The sequence below is a fragment of the Drosophila willistoni genome (genome assembly GCF_018902025.1).
Source record: "Drosophila willistoni isolate 14030-0811.24 chromosome 2R unlocalized genomic scaffold, UCI_dwil_1.1 Seg167, whole genome shotgun sequence".
NCBI classification, from domain to species: Eukaryota; Metazoa; Arthropoda; class Insecta; order Diptera; family Drosophilidae; genus Drosophila; species Drosophila willistoni.
The window spans coordinates 24,236,179-24,256,432 of NW_025814050.1; the positions used below are offsets into that span (position 1 = coordinate 24,236,179).

General features: G+C 38.7%; 6 protein-coding genes across 7 annotated transcripts; 3 read left to right on the top strand and 3 right to left on the bottom strand.

Moving 5' to 3' along the window:
• Positions 1-28: 28 nt before the first annotated feature.
• Positions 29-2,558, top strand: LOC6646597 (probable protein S-acyltransferase 23; the record flags this gene model as incomplete). The annotated part of the gene is made up of 3 exons (XM_023178144.2): positions 29-43; positions 261-1,856; positions 1,916-2,558. Coding segments are annotated over 3 exons (1,803 nt in total), but the record flags the coding sequence as incomplete, so codon positions are not given.
• LOC6646596 (engulfment and cell motility protein 1) lies at positions 2,512-5,478 on the bottom strand. The gene is made up of 4 exons (XM_002069193.4): positions 5,277-5,478; positions 3,982-5,010; positions 3,367-3,915; positions 2,512-3,304 (listed from the first exon to the last, which is right to left on the bottom strand). The coding sequence occupies exons 1-4, from the start codon at positions 5,386-5,388 to the stop codon at positions 2,808-2,810; spliced, it is 2,187 nt and encodes a 728-aa protein (XP_002069229.1). The 5' UTR covers positions 5,389-5,478; the 3' UTR covers positions 2,512-2,807.
• Positions 5,479-5,912: 434 nt separating this feature from the next.
• On the bottom strand, positions 5,913-7,065 carry LOC6646604 (tRNA (cytosine(38)-C(5))-methyltransferase). The gene is made up of 2 exons (XM_002069192.4): positions 6,948-7,065; positions 5,913-6,896 (listed from the first exon to the last, which is right to left on the bottom strand). Exons 1-2 carry the CDS (start codon positions 7,009-7,011, stop codon positions 5,935-5,937), a joined length of 1,026 nt encoding a protein of 341 aa, XP_002069228.3. The 5' UTR covers positions 7,012-7,065; the 3' UTR covers positions 5,913-5,934.
• A 125-nt stretch (positions 7,066-7,190) lies between these two features.
• Positions 7,191-8,487, top strand: LOC6646603 (probable ribosome production factor 1). Its single transcript, XM_002069191.4, has one exon. It carries the CDS (start codon positions 7,264-7,266, stop codon positions 8,440-8,442), a length of 1,179 nt encoding a protein of 392 aa, XP_002069227.1. The 5' UTR covers positions 7,191-7,263; the 3' UTR covers positions 8,443-8,487.
• A 24-nt stretch (positions 8,488-8,511) lies between these two features.
• Positions 8,512-9,941, bottom strand: LOC6646595 (peroxisomal biogenesis factor 19). 2 transcript variants are annotated; one of them, XM_002069190.4, is made up of 5 exons: positions 9,828-9,941; positions 9,620-9,740; positions 9,240-9,549; positions 8,951-9,114; positions 8,512-8,895 (listed from the first exon to the last, which is right to left on the bottom strand). In XM_002069190.4, the coding sequence occupies exons 1-5, from the start codon at positions 9,874-9,876 to the stop codon at positions 8,664-8,666; spliced, it is 876 nt and encodes a 291-aa protein (XP_002069226.1). In that variant the 5' UTR covers positions 9,877-9,941; the 3' UTR covers positions 8,512-8,663. The 2 variants fall into 2 exon arrangements, with proteins under 2 accessions (XP_002069226.1, XP_015033047.1); XM_015177561.3 differs by having other exon boundaries at positions 8,951-9,117.
• A 7,382-nt stretch (positions 9,942-17,323) lies between these two features.
• On the top strand, positions 17,324-19,816 carry LOC6646594 (segmentation protein paired). The gene is made up of 2 exons (XM_002069189.4): positions 17,324-17,615; positions 17,810-19,816. Exons 1-2 carry the CDS (start codon positions 17,549-17,551, stop codon positions 19,585-19,587), a joined length of 1,845 nt encoding a protein of 614 aa, XP_002069225.1. The 5' UTR covers positions 17,324-17,548; the 3' UTR covers positions 19,588-19,816.
• Positions 19,817-20,254: the final 438 nt, after the last annotated feature.

A 20,254-nucleotide genomic window follows, 5' to 3' on the forward strand; every position in this document is an offset into this window, starting at 1 on the left:
TCCCGGAAAAAATTTCTTAAAATATTAAATATTCTTTTTCAATGTACGACCGCTGTATTTATAATGTAATTTACAATAAAGTCAGTAACTTCCAGCTACTAAAGCTTTGGCGGCAATTCGAAATTCGAAGTTGGCCTTAATTATCGTCCTGTTTTCGAAGAAATTATTGATTTTTAGTCTTTGCTGACATAATTTCACGAGCTCGTGGTGTTTACCTTCCGATTATCAAGAAGAATTTACATTTTTTTTACAATTTGCAGTTTGCGAAAAAGCTAGCAAAACTGGAGAATCCTCTACATCATCAACCGCCACCGGGTGTTGAATTCGAATTCTACAACGTGGCTTCCAGCAAAGTGCATCCTAGTCCCGGGGGGGCGGCGGCCCGTAGCATATGGGCGCTGCCCCTGACAGCCTCGTCTGCATCTTGCAATATGGTCGAAGAGGATGGTCATCATGATCACCCAGATGACGGGGCTCTCGATGGAGTTAGCCAAGAAGAACATGATAGTGTTTTGATTTTTGAAGGTGCCGATGGAGCCACTGTCAATCTTGATGACATATTTGATATTATTAAAAACGGAGAGGTCAGCGAAGTTGAGAAGTTAGTGGATAAATTTGGAATGGAGTGTTTATCGGCTCGTGATCGTCATGGCTATACACCAGCCCATTGGATAGCTTTAAATGGACACGTTCAACTAATGCGGTATTTGATTGAACGTTCCGCACCCATAGATCTGCCCTGCTTGGGTACTCAAGGACCCCGACCCATACATTGGGCTTGCCGCAAAGGACATGCCTCAGTCGTTCAGGTGCTGCTTCAAGCGGGGGTAGCTGTCAATGCCGCAGATTTTAAAGGCTTAACCCCACTTCACTTGGCTTGCATGTATAACCGGACAGCGACGGCCGCATACTTGCTGGGAATGGGTGCTTTGAACAATTTGACGGACATTAATGGTGACACAGCACTGCATTGGGCAGCTTACAAAGGACACGCAGATCTGATGCGTCTTTTAATGTATTCGGGAGTGGAGCTTCAAAAAACTGATAACTTTGGTTCCACACCTCTACATTTAGCCTGTCTCTCGGGTAATATGACCTGTGTGCGTCTTCTGTGCGAGAAATCTCAGTTGGATCTCGAGCCAAGGGATAAAAATGGCAAAACACCAATAATGCTAGCCCAGGCACATCAGCATCAGGATGTTGTACGACTTCTATATGGAGAGGTTAAAAAGAAATCACGATGGATTCCCTCTGTCTCTGAGAGTTGGGGTTGGATATTTGGTGGCGCCGGCGATTCTAAGGGTCCTCTATTTCTTTTTCTCTTCTCTGTTCTACTCTGGGGGTATCCAATGTATATGATACGAGCCCTGCCTATAACTTGGAATATTTTAAGACGTTCCCATTATTGTTTTATATATTGGAATGCTGTAATGTGGATAAGTTGGGCGATAGCCAATCGTCGAGATCCTGGCTATATACCTTTAAGCTCCGATACCTACTATAGAGCCATTAAGCAAATTCCGTACTTTGACAAGTTAAAAAAAAGAAATGTTATGCTCACACGACTGTGTCACAGTTGCCGTTGTCTGCGGCCACTCCGGGCCAAACATTGCCGTGTGTGCAATCGTTGTGTATCTTACTTTGATCATCATTGTCCCTTTATATACAATTGTGTCGGCTTAAGGAATCGCATGTGGTTCTTTCTTTTTGTTTTATCGGTGGCTGTTAATTGTTCATTTACCATATATTTCGCTTGCTACTGTGTGATGATTGAAGGATTTACATTGCTCTACGTTTTGGGCCTAATCGAGGCAGTTGTTTTTTGTGGTTTGGGCTGGATTTTAACCTGCACTTCGGTAAGTCTACGAATATAGTACAAATACCTTTTTTAATTGTCTATTAATGTTTTGTATAGATTCTTCATGCCTGCATGAATCTCACCACAAATGAGATGTTCAACTATAAACGATATCCATATCTGCGTGACAAACGCGGACGCTATCAGAATCCATTTTCGCGCGGACCCATACTCAATTTGCTGGAGTTCTTTGTCTGTCTACCAGATAGGGGGGATGACAATGATTTGCTTTTAGAGGATAATATTTGATTAAGGATCTAGGAGCGAGCTCCAGCACGGAGGCGTAAGGTAACTGTTCGTGGATAATATTAAGAGAAACGGCAGCATGTTTATGCTAAACTCGTGTATTCATGATTGCTGTCGATCATTTGAATTTGCTCCCAATCTCAGGCTTAAGGCTTAGTTAGGGATAACTAGATGAGGTAAAACGAAAAACATATTTTTTAGGAATACTTTGCACTTCTATCTACAATTGACGAACGATATAAGCTGGAATTGACTTTTAAAAAGTTACACACATCGTCATTGCTCTAGAAGTTTATCAAATTATAAAGTATGTATATCCTTTAAACCACTTCGGCATTCCGAGGACTATAGCTAGCTAGCTTTTCTTACTGTTATCAAATTGTGCCCTTAAATATAAAAAATGCTTATCTTGTTCTAAATGTTTTTGTACAAAAAAATATATTATAGAGAATAATTACATATGTACTAAATAAAATTAAAAAATTGCATGTAAAATGTTTACTAAACGGCTAATGTGTTTGTTCAGTTGGGAAATTGCGCAGTAATACTAAATAAGATAAAAAAAAAGGGAAATCCGAATTGTGGAAGAATATAACATAGACATCAATGTAATGTATATCGAATGGTTTACACTTTGGTATGTATGTATATTAATTGAGGTTAACAACAAGCATGTATTTGTTAGTCCCCAAGTGCCGACAGTTTAACTCTCAAAACAAAAATCGTAGTTCTCTGGGTCTGTTGGTATGGGTGGAGGATCTTTGCTTATATCCACGCCTTCTGTGTCTAGCAAACGCAATTTAATTTCCATAGAAAGCAAAGTGTCAAAATCTTCGTTCTTCTGTTTGCTGGTCATTTCCTGACATAGCAATGCATTAATACCATCTGTCCAGTAATTAAAAATACTTTCATCTGGTGCTACAAAATCCAACGTGGAATGATCCGTATTTTCAAAACTAATAGAAAAGGCCAAATTGACAGCCGATTTGCGGCGACTCTCTTTCATATGTGGGCATTCTTTGCCCTCTAGCAGTTGTTTAATTTCGCTGATGGGTAACTTTTTCGGCAACTCTTCGAGAGTTGGTATATTTTTCTCATCACAGTCACCATAATGAATGACCTTGTGATTTGGCGAAAGTCGGGCATACCAAAATTTATCCTTTGTGCGAGTTCCACGTGAGTATTTGGAGAAGCGAGTTCCTGAGAATAAAGTATCAAAATTAATACCACCAAAATTTATAATATAGTCAAGTGGGACACACCCTCTACCAAAAACGACAAGCGTTGCTGCTTAATAAGTTCTAAAATATGCGGCGATATTTTTTCCTTAAGCTTTACAATAGCAGACGCCGTTGAATCACATTCTTCCTTGGATGTACGCTCTTGTTGACGTAATGTGGTTATCTGTTGATATGTCAGCAAAGCTATTTTGCTTCTAAAATCCTCCAGATTTTCTGGACGACACTTTAAAGTACGTTGGATTTGCTCACGCACCACACTAAAGGTGGTACTAAAATCTTCGGCAGTCGCACGCATATCCTTCCAAGTGCGATTTAGAGTAATAACGCAAATGCAGAAAAATTCCTCAAATGGTGAATCATGTGTGAAGAACATAGGCTGAAAGTCTCCAGATTGCTCCGCTGGCGGTTCACCAATGCGAAGAATATCGCATAAAACTTTTACCAACTCAATGGAAGTTCGTCCAAAAGGACATTCATGCTCATCCGCACGACAATTTTCGTGGACAATTTTAGCATATTGTTGCGTATAATTGCGAGCGAAGTAATACATGCAGTCTAAGGCCAAAATTCCTAAATATAGAAAACTTTTTTGTTTAACAAATGTTTATCTTTAGTCTGGGAGTACATTTTACCAACCTGGCGGTGTTTCCATGAAGTCCTGAGTTGGATTTATGTCGCATTTAAATCCTAATTTTTTATAATATTGGGAAAAATTTATACTACCGCTACCCGTTCCGCCACTACCTCCTCCACCGCCTCCACGACGTAAATGCTCATCATTTAAATTTAACGAACCAGCATAATCGTCAAATGCTATGCGCCGCAATTCTTTGATTTTCTCGTGGGCATCCTGATCTTGGGCATTCATTTTCATGCGCATACGTTTCTCTAGAAGACCCAAGGTCAGGGTCTGCAATACATATAACTGATGGGTCATTTCAGTGCTCAATCCGTTACCTATAAGGGCCAAACGGTATTGCTTGGCACTAATTTCTTCGGCAATCCGACGACGACGTGGCTCATCCGCCTTTAGGAACAGGGCATTCAGCAAAGCTATGGCATTCTGACGCATTACCGGTGAATTAACTTCCTGCAGTAGGAGCAAGATGTCATGCAATTTTATTTGATCAGCTACGAGGATACATTTACTGCTGGCCTGAACAATGTTTTCTAGATTTGAAAGTGCACTTTCTGTGCAATTTGTTGGGTATTTCTGGAAATTTCTCACGATTTCTATATTACGCGAAACAAATGAGTTTTCAGGAACCTCCCAAGAGACAGTGCCATGTTCCATTAGTTCTACAAAACTGGCCAAACTATATTTTAGAATCTCCTCCTCTTTCTGCTGCACATCCTCAATCATTTTAATGAGAATATCCAAGCCCTTTTCCTTGATAAATTCCAAGGCAAAAGTATGATCCAAGCTTAAAGATCTCAAATCCTTGAGACGTTGAATTTTATCTTGGGAATTTCCATTGAGTAGTGTTTCCAAAGCATCACTAGCAGTTTTCGAGGGTGAATACTGAAGGCGCAGTACAGAACCATTTTTGATTTCATTGCGATTCTTTTCTGTGACATATTTTTGATTATTTGGCTCACAGAATTGCAAAGCGTAGTTCTGATGGTCACTGATGGACCAACCATTGCAGATTTCCTGGATTTTGCCTGAAATTTAACATTCGTTTAGTTGTGGAGAGTAAGGAGGCTCTTGCATTTTAGCGAGAAGAGAAAAAGGGCGTTGTTTTTCTGTTTCGTGATTGCCCTTTGTTAGAGTTCGCACTTAAGGTAAGAATACAGGGGTTTAATGTATGCATTTCCGTGCAATTGTGCACTTTTAATAATTATGCATCATTGCAATCCGTGCAGGTTTCAATTATGTTTGTACATATGTATATATACATACATAGATTAATATTATGCATAATACTCACTTGCAAGAGGATGTCTCTGATCTAAATTTATCAACTGGGCCATATGGTTCTCACGCTCAACCGCTATTTTAACAATATGAGCATCCTTGACCGGCATTTTTTTGGGTATCATTTCTAAGCCGGTTTAAAATTAATAATATTTGGAAATATAATTAATGAGAGTGTTTTCGCAGCACTAGTTCGTTGATTAATTAAATTGGAGATGAGCAAAAGTGATGGGAGAAGCTAAATTTTTTATACCGCTAAAAAATCCCGCTAAATTGGTTGTTCATAAATTAACGATTTAATTTAAAAAATTGAATAAGCTATGCCAATTCTCTTTTCTAAAACACAACTACTTTAAAAATTTATTATATTACTTTAAACAATCGGACTGAGATCGAATAATGCAAACATCGTTAAGCGAAAAAATAACTAAACTTCATTTTCAGAGATTATTGTAGATTTTAGAGTGACCATAAGACAGTTAATTTGAAATTTCAAAATAATTAAAATGCTTGACTTTGTTTACCACTAACTAAATTTTAAGGCAGCGACTGTCAGGAATGTTCTCTGATATAGCATCTTTAAGACAGAAATCTGTCTTATTAAACCCCTCCTATAGTATTCCCCCAATATCCGGTTGACTTTGCTAAACATAAAATCAAAGAAGACATGATTATGTGGTCAATAATTTAATTAATTCACCCACAACCTTGACATTAATGCTATTGCCAAGTAAACGATATTTTTGTCGGTTTGTTATATCTGGAGGAAAATCAAAATATTCTGGGAATTTCATCAAGCGAGCAACTTCTCGTGGGGTGAAGTATCGCAATTTAAGTTGTCTCAAAACGTCCAATCGTTCCCAATTGGTTCTATTTGGGTCATTATCAATTTCTTTTACAATTTCAAACAGCCGATCCGATTCATCCCGCACAAGTGGAGTAAAAGTTGAGCCCGTACCCTCTGTATAGTGAGTATATCCTTTGGTAAAACACATTGAACGGTTTTGATCAGAATTTACGATATCCATGACCAGGACTCGTTTTAAGACGTCATCAGGCACTAAAAACTCGGAGGTTGAAATACTTGGCTCGAGCAGAGAGGAGATTGTGTCCATTTCATTGGTAGGGTGAGGCGCTTGCCCAGGCATTTGCTCCCATATCTTTCCCGAAGGAAAATCAAAATCCTTGTCCTTTCGTGCTAAACAATAGTAGCGATAACGAGTATTGGGAACTTGAAATTGGGTGGGTGTTAATATAAACTCTCTCCAGTAAAATTTGGCCTGCTGCAAAGCCTCAATAAACTGTTGGCGAGCCTGTGAACATTCAAAACCTTTGACATTTTCCATGAGAATGTACTTTATGGTTTCGCATTTTGGCAGTAGGGAGCATAATTGGTTTAAGGCAGAGGAGCGCTTATCTTCGGTATCGCGTTGTAATCCTTGGCGAGTGTGTGGTTGGCATGGCGGTGACATTAACAGCATATTGGCATTCAGTTTATTAACTTCCTTTTCACTTAAGCTTTGAATATTCCGGGTTTTCAAATATTTGGGATTTTTGTAATTGTGGGCATAAACTTTATTTGCAACTGTGTTAACATCCATTGCCGCAACGACTTCCCCTTGCAACTTGGTGTCTGCGAGAAGGTAAAATTAGACATCTGTGTTAAAAACAGCAACTTACTTACAGTTAAATGCATAATGCATGCCACCAACTCCACTGAATAATTCTAAAACACGAAATTCCTTCATCTGCTTTTTTTTGTTCGCCTAGCTACTAGTGCTGCAAAACCAGCGATGGACCATCTATCGATATTTGTATTGGAGCAAACCTATCGTTACTGACATTTTTGGAACATAGTTATCGACATTATCGGAACAATGTTATCGTTATCGACGTTGTCGTAGTAGCGTTATCGTTATCTACGTTGTCTATACAGTTGTTTTACAACACTCACCTCGTAAAGTACCAGCTGCACGTGTTGCGTACACAATATTACTAAAATGATTAAAATTAAAAGAAAACAATCTCAGGCAGTGGTCCAGGATGATTCTGACAGTGATTCCAGTTTTGAAGAGAATCAACAACAGGATGCCGAAGATGTGGAAATACACAGCGAAGGACAAGTCACCGATAGCAGCGACGAGGAAGAGTCGCCCAAGAAAAACGGAAAACTAAAACCAGCAGAATCTGAAAAACTTGACACTGATCAGGAAGGCTCCGATGACGAGGACGACGACTATGAAGATGACGACGACGATGATAGGAAAACTCGTTTGCCGGTGCTGAATCCCCTGAGTTTGATGAAAAACAAAGAACAGCGCATGGCGCTGTATCGAAAAATGAAAAAGGAGAAGCATAAAAAGAAAATGCAGGAGCGACGCGCCAGGCGCAAAGCTGGGATTCCTGCTAATCCTGGGCATACTATCGAGAGTCTACGTGAGAAAGATCAAACCGAAGTTGGCGATCTCAATGATTCGGACAATGAGGAGCTACAAAAGGAATTGCAGCTAGATGATTTCAGTTCGTATTTCGAGCGCTCTTATGAGCCCAAAGTCCTTATCACATTTGCCGATAATCCGGTTACAAAAACCAGAAAGTTTGGCTTGGAGCTATCACGAATTTTTCCCAATGCTCTTGTTAAGATCCGTAACAAATCATCTGTAAAAAAAATATGCAAGAGTGCCGAGCGAGAAGAGTTCACCGATGTTGTTATAGTGAATGAGGATAGAAGAAAACCCAATGGATTATTGATGATACATCTGCCTAATGGTCCAACAGCTCATTTTAAATTATCAAATGTAAAGCTTACATCGGATATAAAACGTGATCACAAAGAAATTACCAAACATAGACCGGAAGTCATTCTTACAAATTTTACTACACGTCTAGGTCTGACTGTTGGACGCATGCTAGGAGCATTGTTTCATCACGATCCAGAGTTTAGGGGTCGCCGAGCTGTGACGTTCCACAATCAGAGGGACTATATATTCTTTCGTCATCATCGCTATGAGTTTAATAAGGAGGGAAAAAGAGTTAAACTAAGAGAACTTGGACCCAGATTCACTTTAAAATTGAGATCTCTCCAAGAGGGAACATTTGACAGCAAAACTGGGGACTATGCTTGGATTATAAGCAACAAACGACATGCCATGGAATCGAGGCGTAGATTCTTTCTTTAGATTAGCTTTTTCTTTTTTTCAAATAAAACAATGGATAAACTCTAATTTTTTAAATAACCACCACAAATATTTCGTTTTTTCTTTTGTTGTCTGAATTAAAAATAAAATACAGTTTTATAAAGAATTTCTTATGGACTAAACAATGTGTAACACTCAACAACTAACAATTAGTAATTGGCACACATCACCATATTTTACCTCTCTCTCATTCCCACAATTATTCACATCGTGGGACACTGAGGATTTCCGGGATTTCCAGTGGCATCACCAAAGGGTAAATCTCCCCCAGTTTCGGCCAATATCTCCGCAGGTGGCTGGCCATAGTCTTGCAATTTTCGCATATCATCCAAAACCACACGAAATTTTTCACGTTTAACTGCTGAGGAATCTTCGGGGCTCTCAGCTTGCAGATGTCCTTCGATAATTTTATACAACTCTAGCTGTTTTTGGAATCTAACAAAAATAGTAACGAAATATAAGATATTTCTTAGCAAGCATTCTGCTTTACCTTTCCTTGTCCTCGGTCGATAGTTTGGCATCGTTTTCTTCCAAATATTTAGGATACTTTTCAAGCAGTTCTTTAATACTTGGCAATAAAATCTCTGCCGAAAGCAGTGTTTGCATCATACCTTCCATGAAAGGTAAAAACATATTACCATCGGCCTCTCCTGACTGCTAGTTTGAAAGACAAATATACATAAATGTATAGTTAGTTTATAGAAGGTAATTACAGTGTCGGATCAAGGCCGGGACTCTAAATCGGCACTGATTATTTCATTATCATAAAATTTACTTACCCCATCCCCTCCCAAATTAAGAGATCCAAACATGCTTGCAATATCGTTATCGGAAGCTGGAGCGCTTAGATTCTCACTGCCTTCCTGTAATCCCTTTAGGGCCTGTGAAATGCTATCAGAATACTTGCTAACATCGTCATCGGTTGCCGAATTTTCACCGCTTAAAGTCAGAGCAGCTGCCTCGGCCATTTTCTTAAATCCAGCCATTATTTGGTCAGGATCCTGAGGCAACGGTGGTACATCGCCACATGGGGTATCTGGGCCTCCGAAGAGTGTGTTCATACGATCCGCTAACACTTTAGCCTGTTCACTGTTATAATGAGGGCGTGGGGAAGACAAAGTTCAAGTGGTTGAAGTTTAAATTAATTTCGCTTTGTTACATGAAAAATGCATCAGGATCTTCTTCGCCTCCATCGGTATTTACATCCGTAGTCTTGGCCTTCTCTTGTTTAGCACTGCCGCTTTCACCATCTTTTCCCTTATCGAAGTCCTGAAGAGCACCTGCAAAGGTAATAATAATGGGGGCAAGGTCCATTACATAAGATGTGAAATGTTTTGCATCTTCGTTTTTAAGTAACATCTACTTACTATCCAAAAGATCGTTCAATTCATCTCCATTCTGCTTTTCGTCGGTCATTGTGTAAGAATTTAAGAATTTTTTTGTTTCCAATTTTACTCCCGGTGGGGGTGGCCGACAGTGCTCTAAATCGAATAAAGTGCACAAAACCCACTATATATTAAAAACTCCCATTATAAGGGGAAAACCCACTATAAGGTAAGAAATCCCACTATCAGGTGAAATATGTTTCAATATATTTTTACAGTGTTGCAAAATCATCGATGTTAGGCTCGTAGAATTTTAAAATATTAAAGAAGTGATTAAACTAAATTCAAAATCAATTCAAATTCAATTGAAGAATATTTTATCTTTCTACAAGTTTCGATTTTTTTGGCAAGTAATATCTGCAAAAGAATGTTTGTTTTTGCAATTATTATTAGTTTGAGCAGTACGTTCATTCAACAATTTTAGCATTGGAAATAACGAAGATATTGATCAAAGTCACTGTTTTCCACCGATCGTTCCTATGGGAGCTATATGATATAGTAACCCGATCTTTATCAAATTCAGCACAGTCATTAACAGATATATTAAACTAACAAATGTTTAATTTGAAAGCAATCGTGTCAAAAGTAACGAAGTTATTGACAAAAGTCACTGTTTTCGAAAGATCGTTCCTATGGGAGCTATATGATATAGTCACCCGATCTTGATCAAATTTGGCACAGTCGTTTATTTGTAATTAACTTACCAATATTAAATTTCATGACAATAGCTCAGAAAATAACGAAGTTATTAAGAAAAGTCACAGTTCGTGACTTTGCCATTTGTATGGGAGCTATATGATATAGTGATCCGATCCGGCTAAATCCGAGATATACAACGCCTGCAGTATATACAAGCCTACATGCAAAATTTCAGCTCTGTAGCTCCAACGGTGTAGGAGGAGTTTGCGTTGATCCAGACGGACGGACGGACGGACGGACATGACTATTTGAACTCGTCTCGTCGTGCTGATCAAGAATATATATACTTTATATGGTCGGAAATGCTTCCTTCTATGCGTTGCACACTTCTGACCAAAATTAATATACCCTTTTTGCAAGGGTATAAAAATACATAAAATGTGTTTATTTGTGTATATTTGTTTTTTTACCCTTCCTTAATCAATAGAAGGATTGCTTTGGAAAAGTTGTTGGATATCTCCAAAATTAATTATAAATGTATAGGTGCATAAACATTTTCTTAATGGATCATGGAGGCAAGTATGTATGTTCGAGAATGAAACAATCAAGGACATTATTTAAGCATTATCTAATATAATCACCAAAAATATTTATGACTATTCTACGAAACACGAAACCAGCGCTAAATAATGACTTACACCTAAGGTCATGCACCTTGCTGTGCAAGATCGGCGACCAAAACACAAACCGCACACCTACTGGCGAATACATTTTGCCAAGGTTGCTAATGCGAGACTAAATTCCGTAACCAAAATTTTACCGATCTACCCAAAATACATATGGATTTTCTTTGCTTCAGTAGGGAGTCCAACATTTCATATTTGCTTTCAAGGTCAGTGCGGAACCCTGCCAAGTATCTCAAGTCCTTTTCATTCGCTCATATGGTCAATTTGGTTAGTTGAAATATATTTCCCTATTTTAACCACAGTTTTACTGAAATGCCAAGACGAATTGAGAAATTTGATACGCCCATGCAGTGAGTTTTGTGGTATTTTATGTTCTCTTGGTTTCTTTTTTTTTGGGGGCGGGCGGAGTTTTTTGACGGATTTTCGGTTCTTGTTTGAATGAATGGGCGGAGCTTAAACAAAAAATTATGCATAGATTAGAGCCTCAATTACGAGTTTAATGAGACAAGCCCTAGTTAAATTTATATGCTAGTAAGGGTAGCAGAAAATATATTTTTGTCAGAAGAACAACATTTACAAACTACGCTTACGCTCTTAAAGTCAGGATGAATTGAATTTCCTTGCTTTTCTTGGAGATGAAACGTTTCGAGTCAAAAAGTCAAAACAAACGTCGAAAAGGAAAAACCCTTTATTAACTCTATATTCTGTGCATCGTAAACTGACCTACACATAAATGTTCAATGAACTTATATTTCTTCTTTTCAGTCGTCGCTCTTTTTTCGCATAATGTTTAAGTGCGGAAAACAATATTTTTTATACAAACTATTCATACATATGTATGTATGTATATTAGTTGGCCGAAGTGAAAATTTAGAAATGCTATACCTGGCCTTCTGAACACAAGAAGCGCTTTTCGATTCTCGAGAAGAGTGTTAAAACGGAACCTGGCACCATCATATATTTTTGGTGCTAAAATTTCCATACTGCGATTTCACGGTTTTTTCTTCTACATTGTTGGACATCCTTCCAGTGAAAAAGTAAACATTTTTATGATGATATTGATCACTTTATACTGTAGTTATAATTGACTATGAATGCGGTTTTATATGCACATAAGAATAGTTTAGTTTCTGGCGTGTGTCATTCCTTTTGATATTTTTGGGATCCATTGCTAATTGCGATTAAAGGGCTGAATATGTTTCCTGGAATATATTCCTTTGAAATCACCCTACCGGCAGTCTGATTTTTGCTTCTCCGATCCTCTCATATGGGCTATTGCGCAATGAGGCGAGATCCTCTTCATGCTCTGACACCCAACGACTGTTTTATCAAAGCACATGTAAATGAGGCCTTCCGTCTGTTGTAATTTTTTCTTTTTTTTTTTGTGGAGGTTATCGGGTCGTCGTCTCCAGATGATGTGGGTCGCTTTTCTGGTGTGATTAAGCGGAATTTAAGTATGCGGTTGCAGCCACTGTCACTCAATTAGCCATGGTTGCTTCTTTTTCAAAGTTGGCGGACCAAGTAATATAAAAATTTTTGTAGAATTGAAGCTGCTTTACAATTTAAAAACATTTCGTATTTGGAAGAAAGTTTGTGCTTGGTTTCGATTTATAATAGTTATTTGAAATTATCAGTTTCCATTTTTAATGCATTTTCTAAACAGAAACGCATCATTCAATGCGTTTTGATTGATGAATGTTGATGTTGAATTAAATAATTTTATTTGAATTCGCATATATCCGATGGCGAAGCGTGGCTAATAGACGGGGCAAACGCCGCCCGAAGATCAACTCTATCGACGAGAGATCGCTACATCAAAATTAATAGAAATAAAATCCAAAAAGGTCGGTGAGAAAAACGCCACCTACTTTTGTGAGCAGCTAATGATGATGCTCTCACTCCGTGCTGATCGACTATACAATGCAGAGCAATTATTAATCTGAGTGGAAGTATATTGAGTTCGGGACAACAGGTTGCAGATTGCTTTGCTGATGGATGGAACCACTTGACGCAGTCCGAGAAAACAAATTAATCTTGTTGACGTTTGGCTTGATCGTCTCGCACTTCAGCACTTTCTTAGACCAGCATCCAGCCAGCAGGTTTTCTGGCCTTGCCTCCAGATGTTTGATTTTGAACTGTTGCTCTGTTGTTGTTGGACAACGATGTTGCCGTTGCGCCTACCTTCAAGCCTGCCTTCTGTTTAATGATCAATTTGTGCAATGGCCTCTGATCTTAGCCGACAAAGACGGCGTTTAGAAAGATTGAGTAAATGAGTTTACAATATTGTATTAAAAATTTGTGGGTGAACTGTCGCTCCCGTTTGCTTTTACTTGTACCCCTCTTTCTGATATAGTTCGAGACAAGACGACGACAATATATGTGTGTACACATGTATGTCTGATCTCTATGCCATGACGAATGTGCGGCGAACCACGGAGTTTGAGTTTCAATTGAAACCTACGCAAGTATGAAATTTCAGCTATTTGCATACAATACATAAAAGTGAGAATTCGAGAAAGGGCATTGCTCACCCACAAACAACTAATGCCTTCAATTAGCCAACTAAAGGAGCAGCAGCAACCGGGAAATGCCCCTTGTTCCTCCTACTTCCACTATGTTTTACGGATGGGCGTTAGCTGCGTTAAGCCGAATTATTTTTCAGTATCCGAGCTACCTGGCTGACAAATGTTGATCAATAAACCTTTTTTGGACCTATAATGCGATTAGTCGCCATAATCATGCCCAAAAACTCTGAAGATCGACACTAGAAAAAGTTCTGTGCAAAATATTTAGCAAAAGTCATAGGATCATGAAATCTCTATAAGCTGTTGCCACTGTTGCTGTTCTTAATCTTGGCATTTTGCTGACATTTGTTTGCATGCTTAACGGGGATTTTGTTCCGTTTTTATGATCCTTGGAATTAGAACTGACTGCTGCTGTGCAGGTCCAACATATTGTGTCCATGTAAAGGGTTTGTATTTACTAAAACTTCCTACGGATTAGATGTAAAGTCAATCCTCCTATAGACTATTTTGTAGCCAGTCTTTTACGAGGAAAAGAATTTAGCATTAAGTAAACTAACCTCGTAGATTACTAGTACTAAAATTATTTTAAACGTTGGGGGTTACATGAAAGAGTATTAACAGGTACGATTTGTGATAAACACAATAGCTAAAAATTCCTTTATCGGAGGTCTAAGGTTCATTGGCATCTTTGTTTGTAAAGTTATAAGAAATGTGAAAGTCAACTATACTTTTACGATACATCGAATTGAATTCAAATTTATATATGTATAAATAAATTGTTTACCACTTACATTACATGCATTGATTAACCCACGATCAAGGTCGTTGTATGGTGTGACAACAGTCCACCTTAGTTCTGGGGCAAATCGAATCGATTCGCGAAAAAATAACACACAAACTTAAAACTGCTGGTAACAGCAGAAAGAAGCAGGGAAAAATATAACGATATGGAACATTAAGTTAAGAAGAATCGAGCAAAATAGCCAAAACTAAACGATTATTGACGGGACACCTGTTGATGTATGTAAAATTAGATCACTTTCATTGCCTCATAAAACGGGATTTTTTAATATGACACTTCCCAAGATTTTCCATATCTTTCTTATACATATATATGCACAATACGAAATGAACTTATTAAATTTGTTTTATGTTTCATTTTGTAAGGCAATAGAAATAACATATTGTATTGAGGTTTGCTGGTCAAGGAAAATATTATATATACTGGATGTACAACATTTTCATAGGTGTTTTATCAATTTCAAAATATGTCACTAATACAATACTAATGCTAAATAATAATAGACTGATTAAAAACTCTAAAAAAAGGAATGAAGAAGTTGAAGTAGCTTGTAAGTAGGGTGATTAAAGACGCGGAAAAGGGCAAATAGTTCAAATGATTATTTGAATAATTGTCCATTGATTGAGCACACAGTCAAACAAAAACGTAAGATGCAAGTTAGACAGGTATGGAAGGACCTATCCTGGTGAAAGTCTGATAATTGATATTTTCATTCATGGCGCCCTAGGTGGTCATCATATAAAGTCCCTTAGCATCGTCCTTTATTCGTTTCATAGTCTGAATATGTACATACACAGACTTTCTTACACTATGCTTTTCCTGGAATTGAAAATAGGCAAGTTTATGGCCGTGTCACTACCTCCTACTGTTTCAATGGTTCTTCAGTGATGCATACCCAAGATTGGTTCTTTCTCATTCTATTTCTATATATTTCTCTCTCCCACAACTGATGGAACGGCCTTTCTCAATCCTCTTTTGGGTTGATAGAACAAAATTAGCGTTATATGAGTTGTCTTTCAGGATTCATTGTTTTAGAAAATTGACGAATTTAAAAATAATCACGGCTTTCAACAAGTATTTGACTTTGTATAAGGGTAGAATCATCTGATTTAATGATAAATGCGAAAATAAATACTAAAGCTTAGTTAAGAAAGATGTAGTTCAAGGACACGTAACATTTTTATTTATTACATATGTACATTAATGTTTTACTTACATAGCTCACCTGCTAGGCGTAAATGTAACCTTATTCTCCCGTCGATTTAACCTAAATGGACAACCCGACGAGCAGCCTGTAGCCGTGCAGTAGAAACCTCTGGCTTTTGTTAACTTGTGGCCTCCGTTGTCCTTGGTTATAACAACAGAACCAAAAACATTTGCGGGAGTAGGAGCTAAAGATGTAGAGAATTAGTCACGTCTCCTATATTCCAATTTTCTCGCTGGCGTTTTACAGCTGGGATATATCCATCATTAATTTTAACTCATAGAACGCTTTCTTTGAGGCTCTTTCAAGCCGTGGTGGATTTGATACTTTATATTCTTGGTGTTCTTTTGCGTGGAAGTGTGTAATTAATCAAAAACTCATATGGCTTATAGAATGGTGTAAAAAACGAAAAGACACCACTACTATATATATATGTAGGTCTGAGCAGCGTGACAAGGATATGGTTATGAATGTGTGGCAGTACCGGCGAAAAAAGAAAATGTTCAAATGTTTTTAAAATGGGTAGACAAATTAAAAGATTAGCAAACTTCTTTAGATTAAAGTTGTTGAATTAATGACTCTTTCATAGCTCGGCCATACTTCCGACGCACAGTCTAGAATTTCAGTATTTTGCAATATTATTTCATATGCAAAATACATACATATATCGATTACATGACAAATTTCAACGCATTTTCGTTGATCCATCCCGACCGACAGACTTGCGAACGATCAGATACATATGTATATGAACAAACCAGCATGGCGTTTTGAACTCATCTCCTCGTGCTGATGAATAATATACCTACATTCTTATATACATATAAAGACTATAAATAACTAAAATAACTTACACTTTAATACACCTCTTTAGCAATTACATACATTTACTCTGTATATGTTACTTATCTTTCTAGATTTAAATGCACATTTCTTTGAGAAATTTATTTTGTTTAACTTCCGTTTCGTTCGACAGAAAAAGTTTGTTTGGACTGCCCGGTTAAACAAAAGAAAGCATTCATACCTATAATCAATTGTGTGTACTTTTAATGAGGTATCAATAAAGGATATATTACGCTTGTAAACTATTTAATGCATACTCGATTGCATTATGCGTGCTTTATGTGGGGGAACACGTCATAAAAGTATATTCATACGTAAAATCTTAAAAAATTAACTATTTAGAGCTTTCCAAAACGCCAAAAATTGCAAATTGAAAAATAGAAAATGTTAAATTCCTGGAGTACCATTTTAAATGTTTACTTTTTATGCTAGTTGATACAGACTCGGAATCAGTTCATTTCCTCTGGTCGACTTTGACCCATTTCGTTTTTGAGAGAGTGGTGACTGCTAATTAAGGTCCTTAGAAAATATTTTTATTTATTTCACAAGAATCCAAGCTCTCCAGCCCCATTGGCTTTTGAATTAGGAACGGGCCTCCATTTCCTGTGCACTATGCTAACAAGACGCCCCCACAAGCAACGGCGGCTGATCTTAAAACACAAGGCAGAACGAGAAGGCAACATCTTGCGAGCTGCCATTGGTCCGCGTAGTTTTACCTGCCAAGCGAATGGCCGACATCATTGGATTCACAGAAAGGCATGATCTTGGCTGTTTCTCGCTGTAAAGTCAGTTAGGCAAAGACTGCGCAACGAGGCAGACATACAATATTTACGCGTCTTCCTTAAATATTTTCCTCGTCGTGGCTAAACGGAATTTTCGCAATTTTTACATAAAAATATAAAAATTAATCTAAACTACTAAAATTATAAACATATTGCAAACCAAGAAGCGAGTTTAGCGAATTCGCTGAAACTAATATAAACATTTTACGCTAAAGATATAATATGACTGTGACAGCATATGCCGCCGCCATGCACAGACCATTCTTCAGTGGATATTCTTCAATGCAAGGTAAGAGTCCTAGCAATTCCGTTGCTCTCTCTAACTTTAATGGATATTATGACCTTCGCTAGTTTCATACCGGGAAGTCAATTGTGTGAAGGAGTCGTAAATCAAGTGACACGCGCACTCTTCCCACACTATTTACGTGTACGTACCTAACTGACGACTGAATGTCTTTTGTGTTTCTTCTTTCTAATTCTTAGATATGAACAGCGGCCAAGGACGTGTGAATCAGCTGGGTGGAGTTTTCATTAACGGTCGTCCATTGCCTAATACCATACGCTTAAAAATAGTAGAGATGGCTGCTGATGGCGTTAGACCTTGTGTCATCTCGAGACAACTTCGTGTCTCTCATGGCTGTGTGTCAAAGATTTTGAACCGGTATCAAGAAACTGGATCCATACGTCCCGGAGTTATTGGTGGTTCGAAACCCCGCATTGCAACACCAGAGATCGAGAATCGAATTGAAGAATATAAGCGCAATCATCCTGGAATGTTCTCCTGGGAGATTCGTGAGAAGCTAATACGTGAAGGCATTTGCGATCGCAGCACTGCACCTTCGGTATCAGCTATATCGCGCCTGGTGCGCGGCCGTGATGCTCCACCTGATGATGGGGAACAGCTATCCACTTCAAGATCGAATAAGACTTCTTCCAGCTCTTCCAGTTCAGAGTTAAACCACAGCAACAACGCAAACAGTAAACCATCTGATGAGGATATCTCCGATTGTGAAAGTGAACCAGGAATCGCTCTGAAACGAAAGCAGCGCCGTTGTCGCACCACCTTTTCAGCTGCCCAATTAGATGAATTAGAAAGAGCCTTCGAGCGTACCCAGTATCCGGACATTTACACCCGCGAAGAGCTGGCACAGCGTACCAATTTGACAGAGGCTCGAATTCAGGTTTGGTTCAGTAATCGGCGTGCTCGTTTACGAAAACAAAATACTTCCGTGATGGGCACAAGTGTCGCTGGGGTGGCAAATTGTGTTGGCTCCACAACTCCCCCAGTTGGATCCTCCTTGATGACTTCTTCTGTCGGTGTTGTACCCAATGTAGCCAGCATGGCCCTAATGCCGCCCACAATTGATGCGGTATACCAACACCAATACGATTTCTATGGCAGTTCCGTACCCTCGGCTACAGTTGCGGGCAGCAATCTCTCACCTGGTGCCAACATGTCCAATACACCTCCGCATCATCATTTTTTCAGTCCAGCCAATTCAAGTACAGCCAGCTATATAATGCCTAGTACAGCTAACAATGCAAGCACCAACCTTATAGTGTCCTCCTCTTGCTATGAATCTCAAATAAGCTCCGTTTACAGCACTGAATCTGAGCCACATCAGACAATGCCACGTAACGAGAGCCCCAATGAGTCGGTATCTTCCACTTTTGGCCAATTACCGCCCACACCTAACAGTCTATCGGCCGTAGTAGTGGGTGGAGGTAGTAATGCAACAAATCCAGCTGAGTCTTCGCAATCACTGGCCAATGCCAGCGTTGACAGCGAAGATCTCTCTGCTGATTTAAAAGTGGAAGCAGCCGATTTGGTGTCAGCTTCGGCGGTTGTTACTCAACAACAGCCGCAACTGTATAGCAGCTGGACAACAATGCGGCCAAATGCTCCCCTATCGCCGGAGGACTCGCTCAATTCTATCACTTCAACAAGCCAGGCTTTGGAGATGTCGGCAGCACATCAAATGTTTCATCCATATCAACATGCAGCACCACAATATGCGTCATATCCTTCAGCAACGGCACATCCCCATTCGCACCCGCATGGCCACGTGCCACCGTCCCATCCTCATGCACATCCACATCATGGGCAATACACTAACACGGGTCATCCACATTATGCCCCAACGCCCACGACGCACTTCATGCCGCAAAATTTCAATGCAGCAGCCGCCGCTTTCTCATCGCCTTCGAAAGTCAACTACACGACAATGCCGCCACAACCGTTCTATCACTCCTGGTACTAGGGTGTGGCCTACTAAATATAGCAAATATGTTTTTAAAATATGCGTCGCCAAAGATATTTGTTTTTTAAGATAGAGTTAAACATGAAGCTCTGTGTATTTTAAGTATTTTTTCATGAAGACTTTTAAGTTAATTTTGGAGTTTACAGTTTTACGAGAAATATGCTTTGATAACCATAAGGTAGTGCTTAAAAATAAAATGAGGATCTCAATATCCGAAATTGCGTAGAAACTCTCTATTTGTATTTCAATTTCTTTGAAAAGACCTTGACACGCTTCTGTATCTGTTCTCAGCTGGGTGTCGCAAATCACTTTGTACATTACAACCTTTAAGTAGCTAATGCCCATTTCCGAAAACATGTCTGGAAATTTCAAACAAACTCCACAGGATATGCGATGAGACTCTGTTTTTTTTGATGGGATAACCTGGTGAGCTAAAGACTTATTCCTAGTTTCTTCCTACAAATTTCAACGTCATGTTCAAGGTGTTAATTGCCTCATTTTTCTGTAATTGCTGCAATTGAAACCAGAGGACCGCTTACCGAATTTGGTATAGCCTTGCAAGTTTTTGTGTGACTCCTTGCTTAAGTTCAAACGTCAAAGAAATAACAAGTATAAAGACAAGTTTCTCTCTAAGAGTAGGCTACAAAGTTTTTTCGGAGTAATACCA